The 11984-nt window shown below is 37.5% G+C and overlaps 2 protein-coding genes across 4 annotated transcripts; one reads left to right on the top strand and one right to left on the bottom strand.

Annotated features, from left to right (window-relative positions):
• Nucleotides 1-897: 897 nt before the first annotated feature.
• On the top strand, nucleotides 898-3264 carry LOC114754930 (DELLA protein RGL1-like). The gene is made up of 2 exons (XM_028943785.1): nucleotides 898-1028; nucleotides 1316-3264. Exon 2 carries the CDS (start codon nucleotides 1341-1343, stop codon nucleotides 2961-2963), a length of 1623 nt encoding a protein of 540 aa, XP_028799618.1. The 5' UTR covers nucleotides 898-1028; nucleotides 1316-1340; the 3' UTR covers nucleotides 2964-3264.
• Nucleotides 3265-3807: 543 nt separating this feature from the next.
• LOC114754929 (uncharacterized) lies at nucleotides 3808-11102 on the bottom strand. 3 transcript variants are annotated; one of them, XM_028943784.1, is made up of 10 exons: nucleotides 10869-11102; nucleotides 9992-10070; nucleotides 7114-9831; nucleotides 6950-7027; nucleotides 6562-6717; nucleotides 6229-6392; nucleotides 5805-5952; nucleotides 5605-5727; nucleotides 5242-5329; nucleotides 3808-4324 (listed from the first exon to the last, which is right to left on the bottom strand). In XM_028943784.1, the coding sequence occupies exons 3-10, from the start codon at nucleotides 9808-9810 to the stop codon at nucleotides 4131-4133; spliced, it is 3648 nt and encodes a 1215-aa protein (XP_028799617.1). In that variant the 5' UTR covers nucleotides 9811-9831; nucleotides 9992-10070; nucleotides 10869-11102; the 3' UTR covers nucleotides 3808-4130. The 3 variants fall into 3 exon arrangements, with proteins under 3 accessions (XP_028799617.1, XP_028799615.1, XP_028799616.1); XM_028943782.1 differs by having other exon boundaries at nucleotides 7114-10070; XM_028943783.1 differs by having other exon boundaries at nucleotides 6562-6714; nucleotides 7114-10070.
• Between the last annotated feature and the right edge of the window lie 882 nt (nucleotides 11103-11984).

The following is an 11984-nucleotide window of genomic DNA, read 5'->3' as shown; positions in this document are numbered from 1 at the left end:
TTTTTCTTCTCACTTGTCTATGTGTATATGCTCTTATATTTTTGATAAAAAAATGATGCTGTAGTGAAAATGAGTCATAGCCCTCATGCCCCCACAAGAAAAAAAGGAATCTAACTTATCGATCTGTCTCTCTTACTGCTTTCTTTTGTACCACAACTAGGTTTTTTGTTGTGTAGTCCTTTAAAAAGATTAAAAACAATCATGAAGGAGATTCTATCTCCAGGTTAAACATGGGTTATTTTCTGTTTAGCTTAACCTAAGGAGCAGACACCTCAGATTTCCCTTGTGTCATTCTGTTCTTATTATAGATCACTTGTATCTAAAAGTTTGTTTCAAAATATAAGTCACTTGTATATAATCAATGATCTTTTTTCCAATTTTACCTCTGTTAATTTAATAAAAAATTAATTAATCTCTCTTTGAACTTTTTATTTCCTATACAATCCATCCCCTCCCCCCTTCTCTCTCAACTTTTAATAAGGGTAAATATGAAAAAAAAACTGGTTAATTTAATATATTTTTTAGTTTGTGAGTTTGTGATACAAGTAACTTATAATAAGGAATAGAGTGTTATAGTTGAAGACATTTTAGTTTTAATCTTCATTGACTTAGTGTTCACAGCCACAGGCTCGTGGGAAAGTGACAATTCAACATATCATATTGAAAGCTGGAGCCATAAATGAAAGTAGTTGTGGGAGGTGGAACCTAATGGTGCTATAGCTGTTGAATATGTAATTATTAATGGGAACTGTCTTAGAATGTCCTAGAGCCTCACAACTCCCTCCTAATTAGAGAAGGCCTCCCGCATTTAAGACAAGTGTAATCAGCTTATGAAAAGAAATCAGAAATTCACGGACACATCCATTCTATTAGTTTCTTATGAATCCCACAAGTTTGTTTTTCTTAGCAAGGCACTGACCACAGCTCGCACCTGAAGTTCAAAACTTATTAAAGAATTGGACGTTGTGTTTGATGCAGAGGCAGTGCCTTCTGAGTATTTATTTCAGAGGATTAGCCTTGCTTAGCTGGTAATCTTTGTATTTGTTTCACATGTAGTATATAAAATATATAGTGAAGTTCAAGATCGTTTTCTGAGAATATTGGTATTATTCTTGAACTGTACTAATTTTATTGTTCTATTATCTCAGAATATACTTTTATTTTTCTGTATGAAGCTAATTGTCCGGCATTAAAAACAACAAGAATATTCTGACTCCTATAAGTTAAAAAGGGAAACTGACTTCTTAGTTCTTGTGAGCCAATGGTGACTAGAAGTCTCGAATCACCATAAACTTCTCCTTTTCCATTTTTGCAGGCGTCTTCAGGCACTTTAATCTGCAATGGAAGATGTGAACATCTGGCTATCCTTCTCCATGAATGAGAATCTCAACCATGATTTCGCCATTCGAAGGTTCTGTCCTGCGAGAATAGAGCAAGAACGAGGAGATCAGAGCCAAGATCATCAAGAAGCACCACCAACAGCACCTGATGAAACCGAGCTGTCTTCTTCTGATGCTGCCACCATAAGCACTCCATGTCTCGCTTCTTCAGATGTCGATGAATTTGTTGATAGCTTCATCAACACCGACCAGTATGACGATAATGAGTATGCCAATGAAGACGATCAAGAACCTCAAGAGAACGATCATCATAATCAAACTTATGATCACATCATGATGAATAATGAAGATGAGGTTGATCCATTCTATATGATGAATGAAGAAGCTTACGGGTATGTTCCAATCACAATGCAGGAAGAAGAAATGGAGAAGGAGGGGTCCTTTGGTGCAGAAGAGATGAGCCTTGGTATGGACAAGGGGCTAGATTTGGTTCATATGCTATTGGCTTGTGCTGAGGCTGTGAGTTGCAAAGACACTGAGCAGGCAAACTTGCTGCTCAGAAAAATTTGGACTTTGGCTAGTCCCTGGGGTGACTCATTACAGAGAGTCGCCTATTGTTTTGCAGAAGGATTGAAGTGTAGATTGTCATTTCTTCCTCACAATGTATCTGCAAATAATACAGTAAAAAACGGTACTACTATAAATGCCCCTTCGGTAACAAGGGAGATGAAGTTGGAAGCTTTTCATCTCCTTTACCAAACTACACCATGTATTGCCTTTGGCTACATGGCTGCAAATGAAGCTATATGCCAAGCATCACAAGGGAAAAACTCTTTACACATAATTGATCTTGGAATGGAACATGCCCTTCAATGGTCTTCCTTGATAAGGGCTCTTGCCTCAAGGCCTGAGGGCGCTCCAAGGCTCCGGATCACAGGGTTAATCAACTATGATGATGATGAACTGAAACTTCAATCAAGCATGAGTTTGCTTGTGGAGGAAGCAAGTTCCTTTGGAATAGCACTGGAGTTCCACATAATACCAGAGCCAGCAACCCCGTCTCTTCTAACTAAGGAGAAGCTGAACTTGAGAGAAGGAGAAGCCTTGTTTATTAATAGCATCCTGCGCTTGCACAAGTATGTTAAAGAAAGTAGGGGCTATCTCAAGGCAATTCTGCAATCAATCAAGAAGTTAAATCCTGCTGCACTTACTGTTGTAGAGCAAGATTCAAACCACAATGGGCCTTTCTTTCTAGGGAGGTTTCTAGAATCATTACACTACTACTCTGCCATTTTTGATTCACTTGAGGCAAGCATGCCGAGAAATAGCCAGCCGAGGTCAAAAATCGAAAGGTTGTATTTTGCAGAAGAGATTCGCAATATTGTAGCTTATGAAGGCCTTAATAGGATGGAAAGGCATGAAAGTGCAGATCGATGGCGAAGGCAATTGGGACGAGCAGGGTTTCAAGTCATGGCATTGAAGTGCACAAGTCAAGCTAGAATGATGCTCTCTGTTTATGATTGTGATGGATATACATTGTCCAGTGAGAAGGGTTGCCTTCTGCTTGGGTGGAGAGGAAGGTCAATAATGATGGCTTCTGCTTGGCGAGTAGCAGCCCTATAATCCATTCTTGAGAAATTCTTTGAAAATCGGAAGAGTAACGCAACCATTTCAGGCTTGTGATTTTCATGAGATCTATATGATATATTTACGTGTTATTAATTATTAGCTTGATCTATTTATCTTTTTATATGGAAATAGGAAAAGAAGGACACAGCAGAATGATCGTGTCCTTGTTTATAACCATTATTGTCTCTGCAATATAAGACTAGAATAAAGTCAAAATTATGTTCTACCTCGTCATGAATCTTTTCACACCTTAAAAAGGTTAAATTTTGTAAGAAATGTAAGAGCTAGTTATTTATGATTGTATTTGATGATCATGTGGGGAACAGAATTCTCAAACCATATATATACAACAACATTAAGAAGTCTTATTCCTCAAGATGATATTGGTTGCACGGATTGCATGACGTCATTTAACTGGTTTCTTCATATCATTTCTGAAATTGCCAAGATAGCTGAAATATTATATTTTGATTCCACTGTTCTACAAAGCATGAGAAGATTTAAGATAATGATCTCTTCTTTTCGGTTTACTATCCATGACACTATGCTAATTCTTCCAGCAATATCCTGATAATGTCCCTCTGGCAGTAAAATGTATACTTACTATTTGTACAAAAATTCTTTGAACAAATCAAAGTATCCCAAGAAACGGGTGTGCAAAATGAGTGAGAAAAACCACATTTTGTGTGACCTTTGGCAGCAACAATAGGAGATAATTATATGCAGCTGAATGTTGGAATTTGATCATGTAACAGAATCTGTTGCCAAAACAGAGTTAAATCTTCCCTTGGTATATCGCAGTTTCTCCGCTTTAAGTTCAGCACACACACACACACAATAAATGAAACCTTCAGTTTCGAGTTTCACTCTATCAATGTAAGATCACAGTGTTCCTTCAAAAGAAATCGTAGGAAAGAAAGGAACCAAATTCGTAGTCCAGGATTAACTATGCAAATACCATTACAAACAAAAATATTGACGACTATGATTTTAATGTGGTTTGGCACACAATATTATCCAGTAACCAGGAAACAAAAACCGAGGGAGAAAACAGAATTTTACAACGACAATCCTCTATGTACTACTGCGTGACTTCTGTATAAATATACCACATTTGCAGTGCAAATGAATGAAGTTAAAGGCATCAAATCTGCTGAACAATCATTTAGATGCCCTATAGCCTTGCCCTTTGGTCTGACCAGCAGCTGCAGACATCACCCTTAAGCGACGAGCAATTTCTGTGAATGATGGCCTGGCTGCGGGGTTAGGTGCCCAACACTGCTCCATTAGTTGCCGCCACTCAGGATCGCAATAACCGGGGATTGTTGGCCTTAATGTGTTATTTACAATGCCTCCTGCTTGTAGTTTGTGTGTCACAAAGGCAGTGAGAAACCAACCACAACATCAGAGGAAAACAAAGATAAATGTGAAATGAAAGGATGCAAGGACATCATCTGACAATTTACATTCAAAACTCAAATTTAGAATATCTTTAACTCCGTTCTCAATCATACATAATTTCTACGTAAGACAAGCACCAGATATCTCCCTGTGATCTGTTATGAAACTGATCCTACTCGGAAAAAAACTGAAAGTAAAGCCTAACCAAACTATAAAAACTTCCAGCAAAGCTCAGACGGAAGTTTTACAGTGAAAAAATAGAATTTTCTGGCGTAAGGAATATTTGAAGGGAATGAGTAGATTAAGGAAACCACCGAACACTACATGAATGACATACTTTAAGAAAGTGAAGGCGGAATAATTCTCAGACCAAAAAGATGACAGAAAGCTCAGAGTTCTCTCACTAAATATTAAACTGATCATCCAACTCTATGACCTTACAACAGCAACCTCTGCTCAGGGAACTGATTATATATCCAGTAATCAGCAGCATAATAAGATGGCTGAGCTTCCAGGAGAAATGTTTTCTCACCATGATTGCCTTTTCTTCTTATTGTGTCATCGGTGTAAAGGAAATTTATTGATTTGGTCCCAAAGTAGGTAATTTGGATCAGTATACGTGTGAGTGTCAATTTAAAGGCTATTGTTTCGTTTAATTGGTCTATATGGACCTTTTCTTTCAATTGTTACAGACACTTATTGACCTATGCCTTAAATATTCAACTATTTGATCTTACATTAAATCAGGCTCGTGCTAAAGTGTAACTCGATTATCATGAATTATCAGTGAAATATCCATTGGCTAACAATTGTGCCTTTGAGGTAAAGGAACTACAGACAGTTTCAAGAAGAAAGAGGAAGAAAAACATACCTATAATTGCGCCATAGTGCATATTAGCATATGGTTCTTCACCGGTAAGAATCTCCCATAATACAATGCCAAACGAGAATACATCAACCTAGAGAGTTGGCAAAACATGGGTATCAGTCAGTGGTTGGAAAGGAATATTTAAGTTGATATATACAATAAAGATAATGAGAGACCATTAAAACAGTCCCACAGAGCATGGGGCTACACGTGATTGATTTTCATTTCAATGCTGAATGAACTGGACAAAAAATCAGAAGGCCCAAAATAAATTATTGTGGGTGCAGTAGATTAGTGAACGAATGAATCGCCATTAAGTGTTCTGCTCTAGTGACTAAAACTTCAGATACGGATTTGAAGTTTTACCTTCTCTGAGACTTTGTTGCTGCTGCCATTCAAGAGCTCAGGTGCCATCCAAGGTAGAGTTCCACGCACGCCACCAGAAACCAGGGTATTTCGTTTAATTTTTGAAAGGCCAAAATCACCAACCTGGAGAAAGAGCACGTTACTAACTTCTTCAACAGTCAAGACAAGTTGCAGAAAGGAATACTTTGCAACATAAATACCTTGCATATTGGCCGCAAAGGATCCTTTAAGTTCACGAGCAAATTGTCACATTTCAAATCAAAATGCACAATATTTTTTGAGTGCAAATACTCCATTCCAAAAGCTGCATCCATGGCTATTATCAGCCTCTTGCGGCGATCTAGATACCTGGAACCAAGATCACATGAAAAATCCAAGAACATAATCTTTCAGGAAAAACATATTTATGCCCTTTAAGTGATAAAAATAGGTCAGGGTATCAAAGGTATATGTTATTAGCTGACTGATATCTCTGTGATATTGTCATTATCATATCAGTTTATTTCAAACAATGTAAAGGGTAGCAGCCTCGCAGGCATGGATCTTTTAATTTTATCGTACCATAGGTTGGTATAGGTATGACGAGGCTCAATAAAGATGCAGTAACTCAGGATAGACTATTACCTATCCTTACGAAGCAAAACATGCCTTAGAGAACCATCTACCATGAACTCAGTAACAGTAGCTAATGTTCCTCCAGGCCCGTCCTGTACTACACCATAAAATGCTACCACATTTGGGTGATGAAGCTTGGATAGTATGTCAGCTTCCCGCCAAAACTCTACAGTCTAAATTGAAGCAAAGATCATCAATATAAAACCTCTAAAGCTACTGTTATATACTCATTCTCATGAATGACTGGCATGAAAATAAAATCTAACTACAATTAAAAAAAAAAAAAGGAGCAAAAGAAAAATAATTACTTATTAGATTCAAAGGCATCGAAGAATAAATTACCAGTCTCTCTTGTTCTGAAGATCTACCAGTGAAGCAACTTTTCTTTATTCTTTTAATGGCAACATCCGTTCCCCTCCATTTTCCATGGTATACAGTCCCAAAGGTTCCTGAACCCAATTCTTTCAGCTCTTCAAGATCTTCATTATTTATGAGCTGCTATGAGCATAAAATCTTTCATAAATGCCTGTAATCTTGTATACATTTAATTTAATAATGTCACTTCAACCAGCAATATTTAAATATTCTTTTTTTTTCCAGAAGAAAATGCAGATATAACGTGTCATCATAAGGGCATGAGAAAAGTAATGCGAGTTTAGATCCTTAGATTTTCTCTACTTCACTCCTATAATAGAGGATTCTTTTTAGTAAACAAACCCATGAATTATACCTGCAAAGTACTGATGTCAATATCCTCCAAAGAACGATCATGCAGATGACCAAGATTCCCTGCTTCATTCTTGCGATCCTAAATTCAATCCATTACAAATTTTATCAGTGGAAAGGTATACTTGCGTAGATTTGTCCCCATAAGAAAAGCCATTGATAGCATACCTCATATTCAGAGTCTTTTACTCTTGTGTTTCCCTTTACTGGATCCAAATTCTTGCTTTCAGTCTCACTAACTTGGGTTTGATCATAGTTTGGATGCAGAACAGTGGCCTCTGTTCTAGTTGTTACAGGCAAATTTTTCTGATTTTCTTTACCAAAATCACCGCCTCCTGAAACTCCATCAGCTGGCAGGGGTGCAACTTGCCGAGATCTACTATCTTCTTCTTGCATTTTTCTCAATGCAGATGAAAAACCTGGATGATCTTGATCAATTAAAGACACATTATCAAACCCTTCATTTGCCAACTTCTGAAAATATGACCAACTTTTTGGGTCATGATTTTCCACATATAAGCTTAAACCTGTTCCATCTGTTGGGAATGGGCTAATACGTGAGGAATCTTCAGAGAGTACTGCCTTGGAGAACATATCATAAAGGAAATCGCGAGGAAACCTGTCATCAATATCAATCATAATATCACCCTGAGCAGGCACGGAAACAGCATCTGAGGGTAAACCTTGAGAAACATCTTGGCTCATGTTCCCAGCTAAAGCAAAGGGCTGTGGTTGAATCTTAGCATCATTGCTGGATTCTTTGTTAGAAGCATCACCCAAATTACGGTCAGATGGAACCTTGTGAAATGGAGGATGGTCAGTGCTGTTGGTTTCATCAACTATGTAATTGCTATGATTGTCTCTGGATAAATTGGTTTCATTTTCAGATCTAAGGACCCGATCTTCATTTGCAGCAACTTTATAATCTGTGTTGTTTGCATCTGACAATTGTTTTTGATTTTGTAGCTGGGCAAGCCCATTGCCAAGGGCATGGCCATTTGGATTCAATGGTTTTGCTGTCATGCTTGACACTGCCGTCAGATTTGACAGATTTCCAGCCTGTAACTTATCACTTGATTCTGTAGTTGAATTCTGTTGGTTGAAGTCAGAGAGTAGATCAGACACGAGAGCCTGAGAACCATGTAAATCATCTGACTTTGTGGATCGGTTCAGCAAATCTGCCTGCTCTCTAGGGATTCTCTCTGAATAATAGACTCTGTTGGGAAGTGCAGGAGGCTCAAGGCAGCTCAAATCAACAACATTGGAGCCAGAATCAACATAAGAAGGATTGAAAGCATTAGTAGAGGTAGAACAGAGGTCATCTTCACCAGACTTTGGAATCTGTGGGGAATTTGCTGTATTCACCAATGAGAAGGCCTCTTCATAATGCTGGTGCTTGCCCTTGCTTTTTGAAGGCAATTTATGTTGGTGCACCCCTGGTACAGCGTTTGTAACTGGTACTTCAGAAAAATTACCCGGTAAATTTCCATCAAATGGTTGTGAAGGAACAGGATATGGTGTTTCTGAGGATAAGCCTTTTCCAGAGTCACTTTCATGCTTAATGGAACCATCAACCCTTTTCTTTACCTGCATTGGTGGCATTTCTGGATTTGTTACTTGCAACACATCAGGTGGATGCCCTTCATTGATAATTCCTTGATTGTTAGGAACATGTGTAGGCGCAGAAGCTGGAATATGTCTAAAAGCTGAGTTGTTAGAAGAATCAACACCATAGTGCACTGGATATTGACTCGTTTCCTCATGATGGCTACTATGAAACAACAGATTGCTTTCATAAGCACTTGAGGCAGTTGGAATCATTGGTTGCGAAAACTGAATTCCCAATGACGAGTTAACATTGGCAGCCAAGGAAGAACTAGTAGCTCCAGTTGATTCCATCTGAGTTCTACTGGCCTCCCTCTCAATATTATGTCCATCTAGTTCTTGTAAATTATCAGCAAAAGCGCTTGCAACATGAAGGGCTGAATGGTTCCTTGATCCCAAGTCCATGCCATTAACAGCCACCACATACTGGATTTCCGTATCACCATCAACACTAGGATCATCCATATCAATCATGGAAAACAGAAACATCCTAAGTTTTTGTGATCCTTCTCTATTTTCTAGATCACGGCATTCTTCCATCATATTTCGCAGATCCTCCTCACTAGATACAGAAACCAAGGCATCAAGATCTTCCCCAGGGAGCTGATACTTTATAGCATGAGTTTCATGATAGAGTGATAAGGCTTTCTGCATAAGCTCCTGCCAACTTATGTCCTTTCTGATACATATAATACGTGTTTCACCTCCAACATATCTAAGCTTTCCATCACTGGGGCGTGGCAATATTCTACCACCAAAACTACAAAGAACCTTCATCTTCATTGATGAGCCAGTAGAAGCTCCAGACGAAGCAAGACCATGAAGGACTCGGTTATTTTCTTGATTAGATGAAGTTCTAGGGATTGATCGAACTGACACATAATTGCTTCTGTCCCGCTGCATAGAAGAGCTTCTTCTGTCAAATTCTTTGGGACCTTTTTCAACTTTTGGGAGCATAGAAATATCTGAGCCACTTTCAGATCCTGAATGACTAATGCCTAAAATACCCTTCAATTCCATATAACCTGTTGCATAATTGGGATCACCCACGATATTTGGAAAGACAGGCTGCCTGAGATTCACTCTATCTCGCATAAATTCAAGAGCAAATTCCTCACCAGTCTGAATGGAGTAATTAAGTACAGGTTTCTTATCTGACATATTACGGTCAGCAGGCCTCATATTGACACGCATGCCTTCCAGACGGTCCTGCACAGTAGACTGTGGTGCAGAATGGAGTTCCTCATTTCTAGGTTCCATGCTATTGTACTGTTGCTGTTTCTGCATTCCAGGTTGTTCCATCATAGCATGATGTATTTTTAAATGCCAGGATTTACCGTGATGCCACGATTGGGACAGAAAATAACAAGCATGTAGAAAGAAGGAATCTGATGCTGTAAATTTAGTTTATGAATCTCATAAACAGCAAAAGAAGCTTTACCGACTCTAATTTAAGTCACCATGATTAAATATGTTGAAGTTTCAGCAATCTCCAGAACTTTCTAGGCTTACTACCACCCCTGTAGGAATAAGAAATAGAAGGTTTAACTGATTAACATAGAGGTGACAAAAGACAAATACAAATACGTATTTGTTTGAACAGATGCACAACTATAAAGCACGAGAAGAATTATGTTGAATAACATCATTTAACTATACCACCAAAAGTCTAGCCTCTATCATGTCACTAGTAAACTTGTGGGGCAACCAGAAGCACTATATACCATCAGGGCTTTGTTCAATCTAAAAGTTCCACCTTTTGGGATGACTGGTTCTTGACAGGGAGTTTCAAATACATAGTTGGTAACATTTTCTCTAAGGCTTCTGTAGCATTATAATTCATTGTGTTGTATTAGTTGAAATTTTTTGCATCGTGTTGGGCATCATATAGCTATTTTTACGGTACTTGAGATCTTCACAGTCAAACCACGAGGATTATTTAATCTCAAAGATCATATACTTAAACATTCGAACGCTAATAGTATAGCGTCCTAGAAGCATAGCAAAATCAGCAAGAACAAGACGAAGAAAAGATGACACGTCATTTTTTATAGCAAAGCCCATGCAAATACCAAACGGAAAGAAAGAGAACAGAATTATCAGTTTGGATCATCTATTTAAGTGATCAATTCAGTTCCACCCGATTTCGATCTTAGAATCTAGAAGTAATCAAACTGAATTTCCACCATCAAAGCACAGTACACACCAATCATAAATGGAAAACATCAGTTGACTGAAATGATCAGCCAGAAAATTGAACATAATCAGAAACACGACTAAATCAGTGAAAATCCCTTGAAACCAAATCTACTGAGTACCTGATTGATGACTATTCTTCAAGCTCAGTTGTAGCTCAAGAAGGATAGAGAGAGGAAGGTGAAAGGAGGGTTATGAGTGAGTTCCAAAAAATAAAGAATCCAACTTCGTTTAATCCCCACTTCCTATTCTAATTTTTTATTTGTATTTCCCTTTCTCAACCTAAGCCTACCTTGTTTCAATGATCCTTCCCACAGAAGATGATGACTCTCTCTCTCTCTCTCTTCCCGTTTCTGTTTCTTCCTTCTGGATAAAATATCGCATTCTTTCAGCAAATGGTCATATTGAGTAAGCATGCTGCAAGAAACAGTCAATTGGTTAAGTCCCAAAATTTGTCCCAGAAAAAAAAAAAAAGAAGGTAAAATTAGTCCCCTTTCAAGAAAACAAAAAATCTAACCAATATTCAATTCGTTGGCGATAATATTGAACATCTCGAAAACAGAGAGATCCTCTTATATACTACCTCGGGTTTTAAACTTGATTTTTATTTTGATTCTAAACATAAAATCTTAATTTTTTTTTTCATATTTATATTTTTTTTAAAATAATCCTTCTAGGCAGGTCTAGCCATACACTTGATTAGTAGGATATTTTGAGAAAGACAACATCTATTTAGAACAAATAATTAATTTAATTTACTTTTTTAATCTCTTCAAATTAATCAACTGGTTCTTATAATTAAGACCGAAAATATTACATACACATATATATATATATATATTGTGTGTGGGGGCTCCGCGTTCGATATACGGTAAATTTATGACAAAGTATCCCTGGGACTAAACCATTTAAAAAAATTATCTCTTTCAGACATAATTATTTTGTGTGTGTAATTTTTTTTTTTTCCTGAGAAAAGTTAGCTTTAACTGTGTTCTGGTTTGAGGGCGAGCGAAAGAAATAAATTTCGGGATCGACAATGATATTTTACAAATTAAAAATGTCTTCTTTACAAAAGTTTTGTCACGTTAAAAAGTCAATGTATCGTCTACCCTTCCCCCACCACCACACAAAAAAAAAAAAGGAAAAAAAAGAAAAGTCAATGTGGTGGGATGTTTTTTGATTTGGTGGTCTTTTCCTTAAAACCTTAATTTTTTTAAAATTTTTTTTTAACATTTAGC

Source organism: Neltuma alba, unplaced genomic scaffold (assembly GCF_004799145.2).
Source record: "Neltuma alba isolate B1F8T4 unplaced genomic scaffold, ASM479914v2 tig00010227_pilon, whole genome shotgun sequence".
NCBI classification, from domain to species: Eukaryota; Viridiplantae; Streptophyta; class Magnoliopsida; order Fabales; family Fabaceae; genus Neltuma; species Neltuma alba.
The sequence above is the reverse complement of the archived record's forward strand: the minus strand, read 5'-3'. Positions and strand labels throughout refer to the sequence as shown.

Bases quoted from the DNA above. Each gene is read 5' to 3' on its own strand.
- LOC114754930 (XM_028943785.1), top strand. From the start codon at position 1,341: ATGGAAGATGTGAACATCTGGCTATCCTTCTCCATGAATGAGAATCTC.
- LOC114754929 (XM_028943782.1), bottom strand. From the start codon at position 9,855: ATGATGGAACAACCTGGAATGCAGAAACAGCAACAGTACAATAGCATG. The intron at 7,028-7,113 runs GTATGCTATCAA...GATTGAATTTAG, and splicing joins TAAAAGACTCTGAATATGAG to GATCGCAAGAATGAAGCAGG. The intron at 6,718-6,949 runs GTATAATTCATG...TTATGCTCATAG, and splicing joins TTGACATCAGTACTTTGCAG to CAGCTCATAAATAATGAAGA.